This window comes from Larus michahellis, chromosome 3 (assembly GCF_964199755.1).
Source record: "Larus michahellis chromosome 3, bLarMic1.1, whole genome shotgun sequence".
Taxonomy (NCBI): domain Eukaryota; kingdom Metazoa; phylum Chordata; class Aves; order Charadriiformes; family Laridae; genus Larus; species Larus michahellis.
In genome coordinates, this window is record NC_133898.1 from 87,702,838 (window position 1) to 87,727,616 (window position 24,779).

Below are 24,779 nucleotides of genomic sequence, written 5' to 3' on the forward strand. Positions count from 1 at the left end.
TTAAGTTCCCAAACATGTCTTTTCCTTGTAGTAGAAATAGTCACTGATGGACTGTAATACAGTTCTAAATTTCCTTCAGTGTAAAGGAGGCAAATATAACTCTCATGAACATACAGCAGAAGCACAAGCTTCCACGCAGCATATCAGCAAACGTCTGTACATTTATGAAAGCAAGTTCCACCACCTTTACTTAGTTTTTGTTTAATCCAGACTGAGAAACCTGGTGCCTATACATTAAGTCCAAAATTCACCCCGACCATACACCAATTATAGGGCCTATTTTCAGTCTCTCTGGCAGCAGTGATTAGCAACTATAATCAGTATTGGCAAAATAATCTCAAAGCCATTATATGCTTTATGACACTGCAAGGAAAGACAGTCAGACTTCTCTAAGGAGATGCCAATAGCACTTGAAATTACAACTGTGTTTAAAACGCAAACAAGTAAGCAAGCAAAAACAAAGAGCCCTGCCACAATTTTGAATTTTAAAATATTTGTATCGCTGCTAAATAATTTACAAAAATAAGGAAAGACTCCTACTCTTACTGCAATACAGGCACATTCTGTTTAAACTGCTAGAAGCTTCTTTTCTATTAATTTTAATGTATGAGTGTGTGAGAAAAGGAAGCTACAGCCTAGTGCCTATATCAACTTTAATAAATAATATATTTTGCCATATTCATCTTCTAAAGTAAGTAAATGACAAAAGTAGACCCTCAGAAGGACAAGATTTTTCAAACCAGATTCTCTTATTCTAAAGCCTTAACCCAAAGGATTTTTCCTCTCCAAGGTTACATTATTTGATTTAGCAATAGAGTACGTTCTCAAAACAGCAGAAAACAGATGGAAAAATACACTGTGGCACAGTTGGAGCATACATCTGAACACACCTGTGTGTTGGATTGTGATTTCATTGCATTTCCAATGGCTGCTTCTGCGTTCAGCACGGTGCTTCGGCAGTCCCAACTCACGCAGCCTCAGAGTGCAGCCCTTCCTTCCCTGCTGTTAATGGTGGATGTACCACATACCTCCCACAGCCAGAGAGGGCACGGAGACAGTGAGGTTAAAGCTGAATTAAAGAGTTTCATGCCTGTTGAAGATAACCCTGCAATAAGTAGTTACCTGGTCTTTTGGGCTGCCAGCTATCCCGGGAAGCAAGAGATCCTAGCGTGCCTGTGCCTTGCCCCTTCAGCGTTCCCCTGCGATCCTTCTCACGTCACTCTGCTGGGAAACATGCCAGACCTTCACTTGACATCACAGCAAGTTTTCTAACCAGAAAAGCCAAGCTACATTATGAGTGAAAGCTTGATGCGCTCATTAGACCCAGCTTCGCTTGGAAAATACTTTAAGTCACAAAGTCGTGTCAGGAGAAGTTTATGTCCACAGCACTCCGAAAGAGAAAACGCTTCTCTAAGCCTGGACTCTGTGAGAGGCAGAGGCCATGGGGACTCCATTAAAGTCATCTTGGTCTCTTCTTTAGTTTCTGTATTCATATTATAGCCATACAGACTGCAAAGGAGTTATGCTAGTTTATACCATCTAAGATCTCTAACAACCGAGATGAAGTCAAAAAGTGACAGCAGTGGAAAAAATGAGGTTTTTGGAGAGGGCTGGGGTTTTTTTTCCAGCAACAAGTAAAAGGAAACATTAAATTTTATAAGGTTTCAAAACAATGAATTCACACTGTCTCATTAAAACAAATGGAAATCTTAAATAAAGTAACATAGTGAAGATTCTCATTTTAGGAGAAAGGACAATTTTAAATACAGAAGAGTGGAGGGAAATATTTTCCTGGACTGATATCAGATATATTCAACATAAATTATCATATTTCTGTGTGACAATCTGATGATGATATACACCAGTGAAAGAGAAAGAACCACAAATCTCTTCTTTTAACACAAATCCCACCTGAGCAATCCTTCCGGTGCTTACCTTCAGCAAAAATGTAACGCCAGGAAAAAACATCAAAATAGTATCTTTGTATTGTTAGCATATGGGTGGTGCTATAGATCTGCTCCTATTGATTGATAAGCCAAAAAGAGTCATGAAAGCAACACAGTTAGTACAGCAATCACTTTAAGGCACTAAGGGAACTTCAAAAAACAAAACTTAGAGTTTACTAGTTCAGTGTTTGAATATGCTAGAAATACGTATTTTGGCTATAAACTTGCACATGCTTTGGCCTCTCCTTGGGGTTTACCTAACTCTGGAAAGCCTCAGGCATTACAGACTGGAATCTCTTGCCCCGAAACCACTGTCTCGGTTATTGTCAGTACCACCTTGGCTCTTCAAATCTCAAGTCCAGGAGCATAATCCATGGATAAACCAGGACATTTACTAAGGCTCTGAAATGAAGTCCACTGAAGGCTATGGAGAAACTTCCACTTTTAAAAATGAACAGGGCTTTCCAAAGGGCCTGAATTTGGATCTCTAAAGGGTCTCAGTCCTTCTCTCGCTTCAGAGACTACGAAGGACCAAACCTGGAGGGTTCAGGATATCATTGTGAGCGTTTTATTTAGGTAAGGTGAACTACTTCGAACTGTATTACCCATTTAAGGATAAAAACACATGGGTGAAGAATTATTTCTGGAAAAAAAAAAACCACTAGATGCATTTTTTTTAAAGCCATGAGTCATCGCACGTGAATATTTTTAGAAATTAGCGCATAACAACATAGCACAGCCTCCAGATTCTCTTTGCAATTGTATCAATCAGGTACTACCTTACAGTTGTGGGCAGCATGGAAAACTTAAATGCTGGAGAGCCTTAAAGATAGAAATCTTTTTCTTCTTTTTATTTTGAATTAAAAATGTGCATAAAAATAAGACTGTAATGAGCTGCATGTAGAACAATCAAAATTATGAGGTATTTGCATTTCTTTTGCACCTTGAGCCAAACAACTACAAAATTATGCATAGGATTCTCTCAATCTGAACACAGTAAATATTAATAATCTCTGAATCAGCAATGAAATGCCTTTTGCCCCTGAACCTTGAAGAGAGACTTTCCAACTCAAAAAGTTGTAGTACAGTGACTGAGACCGTATTTACAAGGCACCAGGCTGAAGCATATGCATGTAGCCTGTGAAAATAAAGCTGTGCCATCCCCTCCAACTTTTTACACAGAGACATTCTAAAATTACCTGTTTGTCAGTTTTACAAATGTGTGTCTATGTAAGCAGCCCCCTGTGAGGCGCTGCGTTAGCAAGCGGGCACACTTTTGTTTGCGCGTCCTGATTTTACAATCAGAATTAAAACATTTGCTCCGTTATTTGCTCCGTTCGGGGTGAGTTGATAAACAGGGTTTTTTAAATTTCTTTCTTTTTTTTTTTAATGTGAAAAATGAAAGAAAAATGTTCCTCTAGATGTATTATGCCTTTGGGCTCCATTTGAGGGAAGGGAAAAAAGACAGAGAAAGCTACTGTGAAGGTCACAGAGTGAAAGAACTTCCTCAGGGCACAGAATAAATTAAATCCCAAGGAAAAAATAAAATGTGATTTCCAGAGTGTGAGGCACAAACTCAAAATGACAATGATTGACAGCCAAACTATATCCGTGCAATATCGAAGACTGCACGTTCTCATTTACCTCAGTGTAGCCAGCAAGCGCCCATTAAACATCCGTCTGATGCCCAAATTAACCTTCTTGGCAAACTGAAAGAGGCACAAACTATCATAATCAACCTTTCATTATCACAGCAGCCTCTAGTTAAAGGGTCAGAATAATTGTGCCATCAGAGCCCTGATTGTTTTCAATCAACAGACGACTGGAGTGACAGCTCAGTGATGGAGTAGTTTGATGAAACCGCACCAGGCCTAATCAGAGCAGATGAAAGGAAGGCATGATTGGTGCAAATGAACAGTCGTGCCTCTCTTTTTCATTTACAATCTGAAATTACTCTTAAATTTACAGGGTTTTTTCTCCCTTATGAGTACCTCTGAAAGAATGTTTGACTTATTATGAGTTCTGACAGTGCAGAGTTATAAAACACAGGTAGGGTTTTCAGCCCAGGCTTTAAGTGGGTATTCAGCATAATTCTAACAAATTCACTCTTGAAAAGCACAAAATGACTAAAGACTTCCAATGACCTAACCTTTCAGTGCTGTTTGATTAGCGGAACAATTTATCATGGCTCACATTCTTCATGATAAGAGAAGATTAAAAAAAATGGGCAAGGATCTCTTGCAAATGTTTTCTCTTAGCCAATATATTTATTGCATTATTGCTCTCCTGTTCTCTCTCTCACACACACAAAAGAAAAAAATTAAAGAACACTGCATTAATAACCCTTTTCCTCTTAGAATGAATAATGGAATCTAGGCAAGGGATTGTTTGGAGATGAAAGCAGAGACCAATTATCATGCCGCTGACAGCATTAATATTTAGTTTTCTGGTGGGCTGGGTTGTTCATTCCCACATTCTAAGAGATGGGAAATGAATTGATCCCACTAGGTGTTTCTCACCTTACTCATCAGCACAGAAACGGGCGCCTCACAAATGAAAAGAACAAAACAAAAAAAACAAAAAAGAAAAATTTGGGGCTGCTTAGGCAAAATTTGCAAAGAATTCAAGATTCATGTTTCCTGCACCTCCTCAGCTACAGTTCATCTCCCCTCCCAACCTCACCCAGTTCCAGCCATGTGGCTTCCCATCCTTGCAACTATGCTATAAGGAAGGTGTGGCAAATCAAAAGAAGCTCATTGTACCTCTGAAAGCAGCAAGTATTTCAAGTGACAAGTGGTCAATCTTTTGTTCTGTGATCTTGGTCATCATCAGATGTTCTCTAGTCTGTCAAGCATCACAAAATGCATACAAACGTTCAGGTCAGCATGCCAAAACAAAAAGGCAGCTTAGAAGCCAAGATTAATGTTTGCCTGAAGGGGGAGCGGACAGAGAAGGCTGATTCAAACACCAAAGGCTTTTAAGCAATTTTGTTTCCTGTACCTTTTCCTCACACAAGAGGATGGAAGTTTTAAATTCCTTAAAAGTTTGGGGTTGTAAACAGAACATTCATCTAAGTGAAAAACACATAAGTGCCCTGAGCCAAAGAAGCTGTGAGCAGGCTTGTGCATCCTTACTGACACAGAAGGTGCCGTTTTCACTTGTTCCTCTTTCACTTTGATTTATTGAAGCCTACTGTTGGTGTAAGCAGGTTGACAGGACCAGGCTCTCTGGTGCTTTTTCTTTGTATAGTGAGGAAAGCCTTACTACCCTCAGATAGCATGAAGGCTCCAACCCAGCCCAATTAAGGAATATCTATTAGTTCCATGTCCTAGATAAAAGAAGCATGACAAAAGCTTCCTAGTCTGCCAGTGACTTGGCAAGTACTTCCCCCCAGTGCTTCCACTCAGCTGACAGCTGAGTTCCACCTTTCCTCCTGTTTCAAATATTAAAACGCCCAACTTTTTCCAAGTATAAAGACACATTTTACAATATGCATATAGATCTAGTGAACTCTTGGGAATGACCCCAAAACATTCCTAACGTGCCAATGAAGAAGCGTAGTAACAGTTGGGAACCTGCCACCACGGGCTTTATTTGTTGGATGGACCAGCGGGAAGGCTCAGAAGCAAACATGCTTCTCTCTACACAAGTAGCAAAATCTCACATTCACATTTCCCCACCACAAGGATCACATCATATATTCAAAGGTGCTGTCATTCTGCTATTTGTCCCCAACTCCTGCCCAGCCATGCATCCCCACACTAGAGCTAGACCTCTGCTTCAGCAGTGGCACTGGCTTTGTGTACAAGGGGTCCTGAAGTGCATTCCCGAACGGGAGTCTGAGAGCAGAGCTGGCAGGAAAGGCAAAGATGTGCAATCCTTCCAGACCCAACCATAATCACTGCCATCCAGTCACAGACCCACAGCTTCACAGATGGACGGGATTTGGAGGGCTGAGGGATCAGACAGTAAGCTCAGGCAATAGAGAGGGAAACCAAACATAAGTGAGTTAAGGCTTCAAGAAACACATGGCCCAAAAGGTATATTAGAGAACCCCAAGGTTCATTAGATCTGGAGAGTGAAAGCATTTGTTAGCGTATGTTCCCCTGACCTCTTATCAGTCTGCAAAAGCTGCAGTGGATTTGTCCAGAGTGCTACTATAGTAAGCTCTTGTCCTGCTAAATAAGAAATACTATGCATCTTGGTTGGAGTTTTGCTGGTTTGGGATCTACGCGATGTCAAGAGGACAACCTGCAGCTTTCAGAACACCAGCCCTGCAGTCTGTGAGCCACTTTCCAAGAGGCAGAAATTTGATTTTGTGCTTTCAGCCCTGAATAACACAGCAAGCAGAGTTGTTGGCCGAAGTCTGTCTAGCAGCACAAATGATGCATTTCATGATATGATACTGTGATTAAGGTAGAGGTACGTAATGCAGCTGTATTAATAGCAAACATTTATCAAAATTAATGGCGTTAAAAGTGAATCCCAATGTATTAAAAATACTTCTCAATTTTTCTCAAGAGCTGATAAGATCTATCTGCTTAAAACATTTAAGCTATAAAGCATCAATCACCAGTTGCCTCATTTCCTCACAGGGCTGCTAGACAAAAGTATTGTCCTGCACAGTCTTCAACAGGCACAAGAAAGGATACATAACCTACATGACTTTGGCAGATTTCCTTAGTCATAATTAAACCGCTCCATTAGTAACAACTGTATCTACATCTCAAAAATTTTTAATAAATGTTCCCGCACAACACCTTTGTGAGGAAGGGAAGAAGTCTTTATCCCAAAGACAAACTCCCCACCAACCAAATACAGACCCCCTGCATTCTCAGTCCAGTGCTTTACCATGAGCTTCCTTCCTCCCTGGTGCTACATAATGATACTGGCCTTCACAGGAAGCCCATTATTTTATCAAAAAGGTTGTGAGAGAGACAGTGTTAGTTCCAATTTTTTTACATATATGTTTCCTTTGAAACACATAGGAAAAAGTGTCAATTGTATAATAACGATTAAAAATAGAATGTACACTTTTCAAAATCGTATTCACTTTTTACACACTTCATCCGATGCATTTATTTTACCATTTCTTATATTTACTGGAAACAAGACTAGACAGAAGCCTACCTAGAAGTCATTGACTAACTTGAATAAAAATATTTCATGTTTTTAGGCTTCCAATAAAATAACTATGATCGAAAATCAGCTTTACAGAAGGCCAGCTGAACTACGTTAATATATAACATTATATATGGTAATGAATCGTATTATATGAAAGCAAAGAGTTGCTATAATGGAAAAACTAAACTTTTCATCTACTTGAGCTCGAAGTGAAGTAAGGTAGGGACAGAAGGTAAACTCTCAGCTGTTGTAAATTATCACAGCTCATGGAAGTTTGCCATTTTACACCTTCTGGGGAATCTGAACTTCAAAATTATATAGCACTTTCCTTCCAAGTATCTCAAAGCAATTTATAAGCAGTAAAACTCGAGCTTCTTTGAGAGAAGTGTGTATTTCAACCGTTTTCCTAACACGGGAACTAAGAGAGAGGAAAAATTAAGTGATATGAGAGAAGACAGCACTGGTACAGCTAACACACAATCAAAATCATCTGTCCCCTCAACCTGTCCACAACTGAGTCTCTTTACCCCACTACCAAAGTTCTGTAGAGTTTTTTGTGCTCCATGCCATGGAATGAAACCTGGTGAGATGCAGCTACCTGAAGCTGAAGACAAAATAGATCCCTAAATATCATCTGACAAAAGTATTTGAGATATTTTTGCAGCTGAAAAGCACATCTCCATACAGGCAGCAAAAAGCTGCATTTTCTTGACCTCCTGTGAGCAACGAAGACAAAACTATCCCATAGTGTGCTTCAAGAGAAGTGCATTCTTGTGTGATCAAGGCTGCAGACCATGGAGTAGTTTCTTTTACAGTCATTTGGAACTTCTCTACAAAGGCAGATCTACAAATGTGCTTCTTGCACCTAACTCATTCTTCTGCTGTGATGGAAGGAACAAGCAAGGCCCAGTGTAACCCCTAGCAATGACACTCAATATCAACAGTTGCGTGTTTAAAGCCTGTATGAGCTAGTTTGTAGTCCTTACAGCAACAGCCTTTACAGCTACCTCACTGCTGACAACCACTCTATTTTCCTGTGCACTGCAATTTCCTGTGCACACCTGGAAGTGTACACACATAAAATAAATGAGCTGGGATTGATCATGCTGGAAAGGCTCTACTTACTCCTGCAATAAAAGTAAATTTTATTTTAACAAGATCATCTAGGGGGCAGAGAGGAGGTGGGGGTGGTCAATCTATCCAGAGCAAAGCAATAAAAACAAACCCAAAATATGGCATCCAGAGACAGAACCTCGCTTTTTCCTTTCAAACAGCTCCAGCCATAAAGTTAATTAGAAACAACAAGCAAGCCCCCTCATCATAAACACTACTAAAATGTACCTTCATAGGTTCCTAAAACCTGTGGACCCTAATAGATCTGCCACTCTTTAATAGCTTGATCAAATGGCAAGAAGCTTTTAGGTAACAACTTCTTGCCATCCATTGTCTAACGCACCACAAAATGCTGAAATTTGGACCCTCCATCATTTGTCGCAATGGTAAAACCAACATTGCTAGGTGCTTCATCGCTGCTAATTTCTTCTGAAGTTGCAATGAACGGAAGCTTATCTCTTCATAAACACAGCTGTCTAACTAGGACTCTTAACTGTAATTTGATTTCAGTTTAAGGAGATGAAAGTTTACAGTAGCATTTCTCTTTTCTCAAACAGGGTGAAGACAGAGCACAATGGGAGGTGGGAGAAGGGGATCTCCCCCCAACCCAGCAACCATCATTGAAAAATCTAGCATCGCTCATTTTTATTTTTAGAGGAAACATTCAGGCTGACATCAAATGCACTGAAACTTTATATAGCCACATTGAGCATTTAAATAAGTTGCTGGTACATAATTATAAGTGGAAAGGACAATCTTTCACCACATACACATTGTTTTTATTCCTATTTCTCTCGTTATTTTTTTCCCTTGAAATATGTTTTAGAAGTATAGTGGCCCTCTACGGAGACAGGAATCTACAGGCTCTCATCAGTAAAAATTGTTAAAGAATGAAATGGGGGGGGGCGGGGGGGGGGGGGAAATCGACAAAATTCTATCAAAACGCAATTCAGCTCTGTGAAAATTAGCCTAAATGGTTCTTGAATGCAGAAAGATTCCTATTCCTTTCATCCCTATTGTTAGGGTATAATTTTCTATGGATTTAATAGGTAAATCCAACAAATCACATAAAAATGTATCATTTTCTATAATAATCTTGACAACAGCTATACAGGACTTGTATGTCATTAATATCTTAGGTCACACACAAAAAACGAACGTCAAAGTAAATACTCTCCATAGTTGGTTCATATATAGGTGTCCTCTCAACATGCCACATTACTACAAAATCACCAAGGTCAATTTTTCCAAGTGAAATCACCAGGTGGTTTTGCTTTTTTGTTTTTGTTTGTTTTTTGTTTTTTTTTACCCAGTGATATCACCAGCACTTTCGCTATAGGAACGTTATTTCTGCTTTGTTCTGCTTTACTATTTTAATGACCCCACTAAGCCCTCTGAGAAGGACAGTGTCAGCTTACCTGTCTGGGTCTCACAGCAAAAAGCTGTCTGAGTGTCCCCTACTTTCTCCCAGCCACATCACCCCCACAGTTATCAAACATTAGCCAGCAGAGTCCACTTTACGCGGTAGCGAGCCTGATTCTTCAACTCCAAAGCGCTGCTGGAACCCCACTTTAACATGGACGTTTCTCACTAATATTAACTGTGGGAACATTTAGGCCTTTTCCTGTCAACAGACAATTTATTTCTACTTTCTCAAATTCTGGGAAGAATGTGCCTCAGAGGACAGCATGACAACAGCAAAGTTACAGATGTATTTTAGGAGTTGGTATTTCTTTTGGCTGATTTTTCACAGAGAGACTTTTTTCCCCATTGCTTTTTTAAATACGAAAAGAACAAGCAAATACACTAGCACAAGCTCACTCAGCTTTTTTGAGAACAGAATAACTTCCCTTTTAATCAAATCACATCTTAACGATGTCAATTTTATTGACTTTGATTTAATCCCCACATGATGGGCTTCAGATTAACATGGGACTCATATTTTTAAGTGATGAGTTAATTTTTCAAAATCAACTAATTGTCCTAAGAATGTTATTTCTTCTTAAAAGTGACTTAAACACTTAGATCCACATTTGTAAATGCGTGTAATATCCCAAACATATCTCATGAATTGGGAATGCCAGAGCTTCCCTATTACAAGATTAAAATAAACACAAATTTATTATTTAAACGGACTAAATCACATCTGAAGCAAACCGAAACAGCTGCAACTGCTAAAAGGTGAGCCTCATAAAATTCAGACCTATACGGTTTCACACGAACGTTAAAATAAGATCCACCCTAAAGGAGCAGTTTGAAAGCTTTTCAGCACAGATTCTCACTTCAGAGACTGTGATCTTTCCATCTGTCATTACTATCCCACATAGACCTCCAGCTTGGAAGCCACTTCACAGTGAGGCTTCTTAAGATCTTTCTGACAAATATATTCGTCATAATTTCTTCCACTTCTCCAAGGGAGTCCAAGGTGATCAAAGGAGTATAAGGACCCTTTTGTCGTAAGGCATCAAAAACCCCAGCTCTGCAGCTCACTCACACATCCGGAAGCTGCCAAGGCTCTCCCTGTTGGAGTAAGCAAGGATATGCAGCAGTGCCACTGCTTTTTCATCTCCTTGCCTCCTCACGTTCCTGGAGCCACCAGTGTCCTGGTCCTGGGGCAAGAAAAAAGGGCAAGAGACCGTCATGGCTGAGTCAAGACCTGCTGCTCAAACTAAAGGGCAAGAAAGAGATGCACAAGTAGTGGAAGCAGGGACGGGTATCCTGGGAAGAGTATAGGGATGCTGCCCAGTTGTGTAGGGATGGGGTCAGGAAGGCCAAGGTGCAGCTGGAGCTGAACTTGGCAAGGGACACAAAGAATAATAAGAAGGGCTGCTACAGGTATGTCAACCAGAAAAGGAAGGTCAAAGAAAGAGTACCTGCCCTGATGAGCAAGACTGGTGAACTGGTAACAACAGATGAGGAGAAGGCTGAGGTACTCAACAACATTTTTTGTCTCAGTCTTCACTGGTAACCTCTCTCCCCACACCTCTCGAGTGAGTGGACTGCAAGGTCCCTCCCACTGTAAGAGAAGATCAGGTTTGTGATCACCTGAGGAAGCTGAACATACAGAAGTCTATGTACTCTATGACAAGGTGCATTCCAGAGTCCTGAGGGAATTGGCTAATGTAGCTGCCAAGCCATCTCTCCATGATATTTGAAGAGTGATGGCAGTCAGGTGAAGTCCCCACTGACTGGAAAAAGGGAAACAACGCACCCATTTTAAAAAAGGGTAGAAAGGAGGACTGACCTGTCAGCCTCACCTCTGTGCCTGGGAAGATCATGGAACAGATCCTCCTAGAAGATAGGCTAAAGCACATGGAGGATAGGGGGGTGATCAGAACAGCGATCATGGCTTCACCAAGGGCAAATCCTGGCTGACCAACCTCATGGCCTTCTATGATGGAGAGACTACATCAGCAGGCAAGTGAAGCGCTACAGATGTCGTCTATCTGGACATCCATACGGCCCTTGACAGGGTCCCCCACAATATCCTTCTCTCTAAATTGAAGAGGTATGGATTTGATGGGTGGACTGTTTGGTGGTTTTGCAATTGGTTGGATGGTCACATTCAGAGGGTAGTGGTCAATGGCTCAGTGTCCAGATGGAGATCAGTGACAAGTGGTTTCCCGCAGGGGTCTGTATTGGGACCAGTACTGTTCAATATCTTCATTAGTGATATACATGGTGGGATCAAGTGCACTATCAGTAAGTTTGCAGATGACACCAAGCCAAGTGGTGCGGTTGATGCCTGAGGGACAAGATGCCATCCAGAGGGACCTGGACAAACTCAAGAAGTGAGCCCATGTGAACCTCATGAGGTTCAACAAGTCCAAGTGCAGGGTCCCACACCTGGGTCAGGGCAACCCCTGGTATCAATACAGACTGGGGGATGAAGAGATTGAGAGCAGCCCTGCTGAGGAAGACTTGGGAGTACCAGTGAATGAAAAGCTGAACATGAGACAACAATAAGCACTCACAGCCCAGAACGCCAACCGTACCCTGGGCTGCATCAAAAGAAGCGTGGCCAGCAGGTCAAGGGAGGCAATTCTGCCCCTCTACTCTGCTCTGGTGAGACCCCACCTGGAGTACTGTGTCCAGCTCTGGAGTCCTCAGCATGGGAAAGACATGGACCTGTTGGAGAGGGTCCAGAGGAGGAACACAAAAATGATCAGAGCACCTCTCCAATGAGGACAGGCTGAGAGAGTTGGGGTTGTTCAGCCTGGAGAAGAGAAGTCTCCTGGGAAACATTATTGCAGTCTTTCAGTACTTAGAGGGGGCTTATAAGAAAAGATGGGGACAAACTTTTTAGCAGGGCCTGTTGTGATAGGATAAGGGGTAATGGTTTTACATTAGGAAATGGTAGATTCAGACTAGATAGAAGGAAAAAAAAATTTACAATAAGGGTGGTGAAACACTAGAACACGTTGCCCAGAGAGGTGGTAAATGCTCCATCCCTGGAAACACTCAAGGTCAGGTTGGACTGGGCTCTGAACAACCAGATCTAGTTGAAGAGGTCTCTGGTCATTGCAGAGGCGTTGGACTAGATGACCTTTAAAGGTCCCTTCCAACCCAAACTATTCTATGATTCTATGAGTGACAGCACGGGACAACAGCTGGTCAGATCTCAGCAGCCATGCTGAACTGCACCCACTAAATAGCAAGTCTAGACACATTTTGCACATTTAGTTTAGGTACAAGCAGAAACACTTAACCCCCAAACTGGTTTCTAGCTATCTTAACATATTGATAACAATTTGTATGTTTTTAGACAAGCTGTAATTCAATTTTCTTTCTCTGTCATCTTTGGCTCCATAGTTACAAATAGAGGTAATGCTTCTACCAGCTCTCAAAGGAAAACTTGTTGAAATACAGAGCTGGGAATTCTCAGAAGAGCTTCTCATTTTCAGCAAGCTTAAATCCATCAGAAACAGTGTTAAACAGCATTACTGGGATTTTGAAAGAGTAAAGATTACTAACATTTGTATCTCTGAATGGAAAATATTAACTAATATAGTAACAACAGACTGCCACGCTTGATCATCCATGGTATCTGTGGCTTTTAGATGTTATTTATGTTGTCCTTTTCTTTAACTTAAAAATGAAAGCAATGTATACTTCCAAACATGCCTGGCTTTCACAACAGCCTCAGCAGCTTTCTATTATGTAACGATATACCTGTGTGTTAATACAATTATATTTCAGTTAATCTCCAATAAATCAGTGCCACAAAAAGCGTAAGAGTCAACGCAAACCCCACCATAACAGACTAATTCAGTGCAGAATGCAATATCACAAAAGTGGTCTTGCCCCATGCACACCTTGCCGTCCTTTTTTTGCTTTCTAAATCAAAGCACACATCCATTGCTTACCTGAAGTAGTGACCTAAATTCAAGAGCTGTGAGCACAGCAGCCTTCCTAAATACTGGTGTGATGCTCTGTGCAGTTCTGAAGTTAAGCTGGGATAAATAAGGCGAGGCAATATAACTGTAGGACACTGAGGCAAAAGTAATGCCCTCCAGTAATTCTCTATTGCTCACAGCAATAGCAGCAAAATAATCAAGTTTTCTGATTGGAACTGACGCGTATCAAAAAGAAAATCAGAAGAACACAGTTGGTCCTAACATAAACCTTGTTTTAAAACAGAAAATCCCTTTCTATACTGACATACTCGACAAATAACAGTAACAAGATTAGCTAACATTCAAGAAATAACAGGCAGAAACTTTCAGAAGTTCAGAACAAAAGCATATATAAAGTTCACAAAACCTTACTGTAAAAGACAAGATTAAGAGCCTGTTAGATTTAAGCTAAGGCAGACAAAGGGGGAAGGTGTTTCATAAAGTAAGGGGACAGTGCCAACAGGAACCTCATTCATTTTCACTGTAAGACAAAATGCCATTACTATTACAAATGGTGTGGAAATTATATCAGGAAAAACGTGCGTGACCTGAGCACATCAGTAGAGGAGAGTGTGCAATTCAGCTGCCTACCTCCGCTGCCTCGATCCACTATAGCCTGCAGGAACCCCATCTCGTCTGCAGCTCCAGTGGACACCGACCTCCTGGAAGATTCTGTGCCACAACTGCCAGCTTGGCCTATATATCAGGGATATCCTACCAAAAACAGTGCACATGCCTATGTTTATCAAACTGAAACCCACACAAATAGCCTGGAGAGATCATAAGGAATATTGCCATTGCACTCTTTAACTCAGGCGAGATACCTGTGATTATGGATTATACCTATGTGATTATACCTATACCTTAGGAAAAGGAAACAGACAACAGACACATCGTGGGTTATGTTTTCACTCCGTTTTCACTTGAGGATGACTACATAGTCTTGCTTACGCAGTGCAACCATCACAGATCCAGCACAGTGAATACTGGGACTCAAGGACGGCTCTTTGGCACTATAACATAGACTACCCATGAAAAGGATACTAAAAAGGGAGTGAAAACACGGCAAAATATGCATGGGCAATTTTATGCTAATTTTGCCATATAGCGTCACCAATTTACCTCAGCCTTTATATGGATCAAACTCCTTTTTTCTCTCCTATGCCTCTCTTGCTAAGAGGCTGACAGCCACGTTTTAGTGTGGTGGTTTTCTACTTAGGCTAAATACTCACTAGGGACGAGCATTAGACCACCAGACATGATTTCACTTATTGCCCAAGAGAGCACTTAAGCTTATTTCTTGAACAGTGAAAGGCTAATATACTGTTTAAACACAACGCTGATTACTGAGATGCTTTCCTTCACTTAATATTTTATGTCGTTACTTGTTTTGCAGTAAAACTTAAGTTCACGTTTAGCAAGGCACTTAGTCCACATTTCATCAAAACATATATATACCCCTGAGAAGCATGAATTTTGCTCTCTCCATGTTAAAAATTGCTCTGTAGAATCAAAAGACTGACAGCAGAAAAAAAATTCAAGTACTGCACTGAAGAAATGGCAAGCTTGTACTGGAACACGACAACCCACTTTAGAAACTGCTGTTCTACACGGGAAAATGTGGGCATCATTGGAGATGTATGGAAGATGTCTGTGGGCCTGTCTTCAGAAGACAACTATTCAATCATAACAGCCTGCTATAATGTGTGCACCGCAACACTGCCAACAGCCCTGAACCCTTTGGGTTTTCTGCTGGAGAACACTTTTGGCCCTTCACAAATGCCACCAGGAGATTCAAAACGGAGCTCAAGTGTAAGAAAAGGCAATTGAAAATTGGGCACTTTACTCTCCCTTAGAAAAGGACAAACAGGACTGTAATAAGAAACTTGGATTTATACATTTATTTATTTTAATCAAATAGATGCTTAACAACTCATATTGACCTGTAACACTGCAGTCTTCCTGCCTTTTATTTTTCTATTATTCAAGCAAAGACACTTCTTTCATATAGAGACCCAAGACTGATTTTGCACATCATACCCACAGTAATAGAAGGAATAACTTGTGCTACATTTTCATATGTGGAACATCTACTTTATGAACACAAGTTCACAAGTTGGCTGGAATGTCTTGGGAGCCTAGCCCTGGAAAAGACACAACATAGTTGCTTGCTTTCTAGCTGAATAAACTACTCATGAAGTTTTATCTACCAGTTTGCCTCCATTGCTTGCTTATCAGTTGATCACCAAGAAACCGAGTTGCATGACAAAGTAAAAAAAAAAAAAAAAAAAACAAAAAAAAAACACCACAAAAAACCCAACAACAAAAACCCAAGGAAAGACTCATAACCTTCAGAAGAACTGTCAAATACTAAAACAGATCTGTTTTTAATGTTAGCTATTTAAAAAATATATATCCTTTAGCAACCTACTTAACCAGTAGCAGAGAAGGAAGAAATTAATCTATACTGATCTTACATTTAGATTTTTTGCCAAATGTGATTTGAGAGTTCGTCCTGGATCAAGTGCAGTATTTAATAGAGTATCACTTGACCAATGTACTGCTGGGAGGCGGAATGATCCAGTACATATTTTCATCTGTAAGTATTAGTATAAGCCTTGAAATACGAATATTTAAGCCTTATGACACTGAAGTTTTTAATAATGAATGCGGTAAGGCATAACTATACTACAACAAAGGCTAACATCAGTTTATTACGTAAATCTTTGGCTTGTTTTCTACTTGCTAACGTTCCAACAAGAAGACCTCTACTGCTAGACTTCTCCGAGAAAACGTTCTGTCGTACAGGGTTGGTTACCTTTTCAATTATCAAGGGAAAGAATTCATCTGCTTCCTTAAAGTAGAGCCAATGAGCCTTTCTAGTAATGGCCAATTATGAAAAGATTCACTTTTCACTTCATGATGAACTAGACACTTATGTCCTTATCATGACCGTTTCCTGTGGAAAAAAGCGTGCTGCACATCTCATGATGAAGAACAAAAATAACAACGAATTTGCTTTTTTTTCCTCCAACTTTTTCAGGATTCTGCCTTGGTTTTCTTCTTTTTTTTTTATTTAATCCTTTCTTCCATGCCACTGCTTTAAGTTTACTCACATTTTAATGCAGAAAACAAATAATAAGTTTCATATATACAAAATAATATTTCATAATCTCATACGCTAGTAAAATGTAAAAAATCAGTATGAAAAGAAATCCTGTGTCACCTAATAATCACTGTTACTGACTTAGCCTCAATAAAAAAAAAAAACCCTGATGATGGAGGGTAATAAATTGCTCCAATTTTACAGCCTATGGAGGTTTTCTGGTGGGCTTTTTGCTGTTTATTTGTTTTAGAAATACATCATTATATTCCTTGTCTGTTGTCTCCACTAAAAATAAGACACCTACATTAGACCAAAGAATTTCATACGATTTTAAGAGGTAGAAGGAGGAATGAACTACTTAGTTTGTCCACTTTACCCTGGTTTGGAAGTCACATAATCTATATCCTGGTATATTGACATTAATATCACTGTTTAACTTTCTCAAACTTGGTTTGTTCAAGGTTATATTTCACCATATTCACTAAAATTGGGCAACTGTTCATTGGCAGTCTAATAAAAATCTAAAATGTGACAAACATGAACTGCAGTCACTTCAGTTTCAATCGCATTCAAGCATCACTCTGCGTACGCATTTCGATGCATTAAAATAACTGCCTTAATCTTTATGTGTAGTAGGATCGAATCACCCACTGGATACTGGGGATTTAAACTAGTGAAAATAACTGCTCTGCAGACAGTGGCACCCTTTCTAGAGGTGCTCTGAGGGAAGCTTTAATTTGTGCTTAGGGCTTCATGGGAGCCCTACTAGTAGAGATGCCTCGGGGACACGCTGAATTCATATCGCCCTAACATGCATGCATGTGTGTGTGCAAAAGGCCACACTAGTCACAGGTAAGACAGGCAAATCAAACGGTAGCATCCCCCATCAGCTTTTCTATTATCTGCCCCACTTTGTGCCAATTTCCTCCAGCTTCCCCAACACCTCTTGCTTTGCTGTTCTTCCTTAAGACATGGGACGGGGATTTGTCAAAGTCAATGAGCACTTTATTACAGTGAGAGTGCTCAGTAATGAACAATTCAGCAATTTAATGAGATTCTGTAGATCTGTCTCCAGCCTGTCCATCAAGTTTCACTTCTATAAAGCACCCTGACACTAATCCTCTGGCATACCCAATCTTCACCCTGGGCTGAATATTAGATTCTTCCATGGTATATTGCATTACCACTATAACCTTAGCAAAAATGATGAACTTAACTACACTTGAGGCAATATAGCTGGTTTGATTTGATTTTCTTCTATTGGGTTGACTATGAGGGAATTACTTATTTACTAAGATAAAGCAAAAAACCAGTTTCTTATTGCCTTCTGAATGCCTAAATTGGTAAATATATATGTGTGTCTTTTAATTCATTCTGGGGACCTGGAATATTTATAGATATATATTTATTCCTGGTTGTACAGACTGAATTAAAAAGACACACGCACATTTTGCCTGCAGCGGAAAACTAGTTTAAAAAAAAATTTCTTCGGAACAGCATTAGTAACCTTTAGAGAGGCAATTATGATAACACTTAAATGGACAGTGTGGAGTTTGTTGTCACTCAAAAAGCAGCATATTACCTATAAGTATCTCTCCCTAGTATGACCCTGCAACAGAAACAGACGCTTTATCCTATTTGCCTCATGAAATGTTCATTGACTGGAGTGCACACAATTAAGAAAATTATTTCTCAGCTCTTCCTGCAGGACAGGACAATGACACAAGATTTAAAAACTCCCACTTCCCAAACGTTGTTTCAGTAGGTTGCATAGGGCGTATTACTCTGTATATGCTTGTTCACTACTGAGTCGGCATTAAATAATACTTGTCTGGCTTTCTGTAGTAACTTTTCTTGCAGAAGTACACCCAAGCACGTAGCTAGGAGATTTCACTACTCCAGCAGAGAAATTATGATAAAACCCAATGGGCCAATCAGCCATGCCCCACGTATGAACTTGTACATCAAAACCTTTTCTGATAAAGGGAATATGGGGTAGTACTCCAGAGTATCATGCCTAAAAAAACCAAACCAAACCCACCGCCATGGGCAGAGTGCTGCAGGTTCTGTTGTACAGACATCCTCCAGAGTCTAGGACAGGCTAAAGTCTAACTATATATTAATATTTGAAGAAAATATAATCTTTGTAAAATACTCCATAATCTAAAACCTCAAAGTGTCAGAAACAAATATGCCAGTTATCAGACTGAAGGGTTAAGTTACATCTACATATTGTCTTTGTGGTTTGAAGAGTTTAACTAGGCATTTTTATTTTTTTAAGAATAAATATTTTGCTCCTGCACAATGTTATTCATCTACAGAACATGAAGTGGCCCACAGATGAACACCCATTTTACACTTTGAGAAAATGATAGCTTAAAGATGAAAAGATTTGCTTAGAATAATCCAAAAGATAAGATGATAAATAACAGGGACTAAAATATAAATCAATCTTCTGACTCTCAGTCTTCTCTGTTGGACCAAGATAACCCATTTTCTTGAAAAGAAACCTGTGCTTTCTTTTTAGAAATTTACATTCTGCCTTGAAATACCCTGAAATACTTTCATTCTGTAAAACATGATAGCCAAAAGGAAACAGAAAGAAGTGTTTGGGTATCCAGTATTATAGAGATTTCCTTCTAATATATCATGAATTGTAATTTTTACAGACATATGACAGGAATGTTTCCAAGGACAGATTTCGTTTCAGTTTTTGTGTTTCTCTTTACAGGCTACATGTTGGGTTTTTTTATATTAGGTTTCCCACCCTCCATCACACCAACGGTCACAATATAATGCTTTTATCTTGTTAATATTCTACGGCTAGCAACTTGGTCCTTTTCTAGAGCCAGCTTTTTTAGAAGAAACGATCACCACCTCCAGCTTCTTGCCACAAACCTTCCACTGATGCCTCCACTCTTCTCTGAGCAGAGCAGTCTGCGTGATGATTTGTTAATCTGCTTCAGGCAAAGTCAGCTGTGGTGGCCTAAACAAGTTAGCTAACTACTTGAAGTTACACTGCTAAGTTTTTCTGAAGTGAATGGGAGAGACTGCAGAAGCAGGTTTGCCACCAGACTTGTGGCACTAGCCTCACCAGAGGCAAGGATAATTGAGTTGCATGTATTGGCCATCTCTTCCCACCACCAAAGTCAGATCTGGAAGGAAGTCTCTGGCCGCATTGGAGTAACACAAGTTAAGCAATAAGATAAATTTCTCTTTCAAACAAACTAATTGCATTAACACACACAACAGTTTTTGAATTTCATTTAAAAACTTCCTTCAGTTGTTATTCACAGTTTTTGCTCAAGTGCTTATTCTCCCTCAAGATTGCTCCAGGGTTTCAAAACAACAGATCACTGCTATGGTTTACAGAGTATCACACATTCTGCTTGTTCACCAATCTCCTTACCTGCCAGATTTGTTCTTCACTGAGTGAAGTGAGTCTATCACTTTTAAAAACCTCTCGAAGGAGACAGTATGGGAGTGCCAGAACTTCTTCAGGATGACTCTTCAATAGCTCAGAGAGATGTTTTACTAAGAAGTCAACCACTGCATTCTCCAACAAAGTGAGGTTGAAGAGGTCCGCAAGCTTATACAGGTCCAAGTAATTAAAACTATTTAATTCCTAAATGGGTGAAGCAAACAAAATACGTCTCAGAAAAAAAACCAAAATAGAGAACGAAAACCCCCACAGGTCTGATAATGAAAAAAGGTTGTTCTTTTGGAGCTGTGGAGAAGGAAGGTAATATAACTTGAAATTAATTAACATAGCCTCATTCAAAATGTATGTGTAAATGTTACCAGTGCATATGCAAATATATATGATAGTACTAATTTATATTGCAACTGCTAAGGTTATATATGCACCTGTAAGAAAAAGAAATACTGATTAGTGCATAAAATAATAAACCAGCACGATTTACACTGTGTAACAAGAGCTCGCAGGCATTAACAAGTGGATTAAAAAAATGTATTTGTTAACTACAATAGTTTGTTACAAAGCAATTGCTTGTTCATTATTTACTGGTTTGATTGAGTGAGAGCACCTGTGCAGTATGACTTTTAGTTGCACGAAACCTCACAAAATACGAGATGTTGAGCTACATTTTATTACGTATAAATTTATCTTCAATGAACAAATAGACCCTTTTTTCCCCAACTACTGACATCAACCTATAGTGGATGTTTCCTCGTATTCTTTCTCCCCCTCCTTCTAGCAGCGGAGAATCTGTGAAGACAAAAGCTACAGTAACTCAGAGCAGGAAGTTTTTTCCATCCTGGTAACAGATAACCTATATTCACCAGCTAATGTTTTCAACTTGGCATCCCTTGTAAATTAGCATCTGGACAGCTAACCACTGCTACTCTAGAGCACAGGCTTTTCAGGGGAGAACCCGAGAATTCATCCCTCTTCGAAATAAAGCACCCAGGACAGCTGGGAAATAAGCACGTTTACCCGTTTTCTCTGTTCTTGCTGTATGCTCACACCTCTCTCCCTCTCCCCTCCGCAATCCTGGTTTTCATCTTCCAATTTACTGCATTGCTCCCTATCAGCCGCCTTCTCCTTGACCAGCTCCATGTGTGAAAATGACAAGGAGTCTTGTCAGTTTCACTTTGCTGGTTAGTTAACATAGGGACTAGAGCAGGAAAGAGAAACAGACTAAATTAAGTCAATTTCACTTTCACTGCTCTGCTGGATGGAATGGCAGCACCAAATGAAACTGACAAGAAATCTTGTAAATGTCAAATGAGCTGCACGGCTGGCAGATCGAGCAGAGCAACAGGGAAGATGGGAAAGTGCGAAGAGGGGTTTTTTTGGAATGTTTTATGGACTACATCTTGAACGTGTGAATTGGGTGGCTGTCCCAATGACTGTGGAGCTGTTTATGCATATGCAATGGAGAGTGGAGAAAGAATTTTTTTCACCTGCTTAGAGGAGTCAGTACTGGAGGAAAATGAATCAAATTCCTGTGGAGGCTCCTGCTTGTTACATACTCTCCCAGTCTGAACCATGCACCTTCCCTGGCAGGCTTGTACATTGAAGATAAATCCTATTCATTATCTACTTAAACTGCTGCAAAGGAGTTTCAAATTGTTTTCTTGGATGAACAAAGAAAAGTTCTTTACGTTGTCAGAACAAGCACTACCAGCCATCATCCCAAACGCCACAGATATTCCAGTGTCAGTTCCTCTTCGCACTAACACAGAAGAGGTAAGGATAAATCCTCCCCGGTTGCAAAAAGAAAGAGAAAGGAATGAATTTTACATGAGAACTATCTGGTCTGTGTGCTTGCTCAGTGATTTAATATCTGCAGATCACAGATGGTATCTCACACCACCACTTCTGTGATGGCCATGCCATGGTGGCAACAACGCATAGGAGTATCATCAAAGTAAACATCACAGCATTTGACAATCGACAACCATGGTTTATCATCCCTGGTTTGGAAGACTATCTTTTCAAAGAACTCCCTGATTGAATGAATGCCAAACATCCAGAAAGAAATTTAGAAGAGCTCAGTGTATATTTATTGAGCTCTTTTGTAGTTAACAGCTATATATGGGGAGGATCAAAATAAACAAATAAGTAATCAAGCATTGTGATCTGAGGATCAACAGCCCAAGTGAAAATACAGGCCTGATCAAACCCCATTGAGTGTTAATGGAGAAGGACAGATGGCTTTTGGTGGACTTCAGAAGAGGACAAGACTTGAGATAACATAGTAAAATCTTTCCTCATTAGAGAGAAACAGTAAAACAACACATAAATGCAGTTTTCCCCTGAAAAATCTTCACATTTTCAGTGAAATCTGAAACACACTGGTAAACCTTCACTTTTGGTTTAGGCATTTTTGATGATCCCCCAAACCCCCCTATCCCCTCAAATCAAGGCCAACTGAAGTTTTTCCATGAAAGCTGTCATACAGTTGAAGAGGACAAATATACTTATGGATGGATAAATAAACTCTCAGGATCTGTTTATTTACAATATTATTTATTTTTATTTATATGTGCTCACTTATTTCAGATGCTTATTTATTTATTTGTCTATTTATTTGTTTACTTATTTTGATTGGTAAGCATCAGAGGATTTTTGATGCTTTGCCTAACATAACGCCTTAGTGACCTACGGGATTTATGGTTTACTGCTTGATGAATATTCCAAGTATATTTTGTCAAAACTGGTCTTGGCCTGTAATCAGAAATATTTGTTCCTGGTTCTGTAAGGATAGAGTTGATCTACAGGATTGTATTTCACAATCAAAGAAGCAAGTAGTGCGATAGCTTTTACAAATGAAAATTATCAAACTGTCATAGCAATATTCAAGTCAAAATTATACAGTGGTGTACATTACTGTCCCTGTGATGATATTAGAGGGCAAAAATGTCACATTGAGATTGCAAGATGTATACCACAGATCAGATAACCTAGTCATAGGCAGTAAGACTTTCAGAAACATCAGACTAAAAAGCAGTAAGTTCATTGAAAACAAACAAACAAACCAACAAAAAAACTCAAAACACCTTACCTTATAGCTTAAAAAAAACCAACAGCAACCAACCAGGAGTATCAAAGCAATCACTGTCAACAATTAATCAAAACAAATTTTCACACCGAACCCTTAATTGAATTAAAACTTTGTTAACAAAAAAAAATCAAATAGCTTACTAAATAGGAAATTTAGATGTGGTCATGAATAAGTTCTGGCAGTCTCTGTTTTCCACAAGGTTCATTATATTGTATTAAAAGAGCAGCTACAAAATTTAAAAGTCGTGTCCAACTTTCTTCTGGTACTGTATCACAGCATACATTCTTTAAAAATATGCAATACAAAACAGGCTTATGTGAATTATTAAAACTTTTAATCTTGTTTTTTTATAAACTTCTGAATATATGCCACTTATCTTTTTTGAACTGAAGGATGAAATATGAACACAAGCAGAACTGTCACTAAGAGCGGAAGAGAATTAGGGAAAGGTAGCAATCCTATCTCTTCTAATATGAGGTAAGTTACACTGCTGAAACACATTCAGACTAAGAAAATTTGTATAAGATTACATATATCTACAGATCTTACAAGTAACAGTTGAAATAGTTCTAAAATCTCACAGTAAACTCAAACCAATTTAATAAATTGGCCAAATTATTTATCAGTGTCTACTTCTAAAACGAGGAACTATCTTTGATCCTATGCATTCTACTTAACTATACATCCCCCCTCTTCCCTTCTCTCTGAAGCAAGAGAATCCATTGTTCTACACCACTGGTCTTCTGATTCAGTAGCATCAACCTTTACATGCCAAACCCATTTAACAATGAGCTGACATTTAAAACCCTCATAAGGGTTTTCCGAACAAACATAATCTGAAAGATGACAATATTAAATATTCAAAATAAATTACGTGACATTGTCCCTATTTTAATACAGAGGTGTATTTTAATATAGAGATATGATAAATTGTCAAACAGGAAAAATAGATATAAACATTGTATTTAAATTACTTCTAAATCCATCTTTATTCGTTTGTACTTTAAAGAATAATTGCCTTGCACAAGCCACAGAAAAGGATGTAACAGATTGATAAATTAGAGTTAATCATAGCCAAGAACACAGCAGACTACAATATACCTCTATTCCTCTGCTCCGCGCTATAAATAGCAGAAAAAGCACAAGGAGAACTAAGGGGAAAGAATGCATTTCTTTATGACCTTATTTGAAAGATAAACTCCTTGGGGAAATACAATTTATTCAGATTATCAAGACCCTGCTGTGCAAATCTACAGTCTGGGAGCACACTACAGAGATCAAACAATGTTTACTTTATTCTGTTGGGTATAAAAGCTTTTAATGAATGCATAATTAAGACAGAAAAAGTATATACAGCTTTAGAATTCCACTGCCAAGCCAAGCCATTAATATCCAAAGTATCATACCCAGTTGTAACTCCACCTGCTTCCTATTTAGATTACAACACTGTTATAAATCAAGGTATTAAATGACTAGCCCTGCTGCTGTAACAGAGAAGAGTTGCACGGTGACACTATTTTCCCTTATCCTAAAAGGGGTTCAGCCTCTTCAAAACAAAAAAAGG

The 24,779-nt window shown here is 39.3% G+C and overlaps 1 protein-coding gene across 7 annotated transcripts in view; it reads right to left on the reverse strand.

The window, feature by feature from the left end:
- KLHL32 (kelch like family member 32) overlaps positions 1-24,779 on the reverse strand; it is a 139,790-nt gene that overhangs the window by 24,801 nt on the left and 90,210 nt on the right. For 4 of the 7 annotated variants that reach the window (XR_012586281.1, XM_074581078.1, XM_074581079.1 and 1 more), the window contains one exon: positions 20,095-20,310. The exons of 1 other annotated variant lie outside the window; for it this stretch is intronic. Coding sequence is in view for 4 of the 6 variants with exons in the window: in XM_074581078.1 (XP_074437179.1) it covers positions 20,095-20,310 (216 nt within the window). In the remaining 2 variants the exon portion in view is untranslated. Of the gene's footprint in view, positions 1-890; positions 1,208-20,094; positions 20,311-24,779 lie in introns of those variants that run through there. 2 more of the 7 variants (XM_074581083.1, XM_074581084.1) reach the window with 2 other exon arrangements.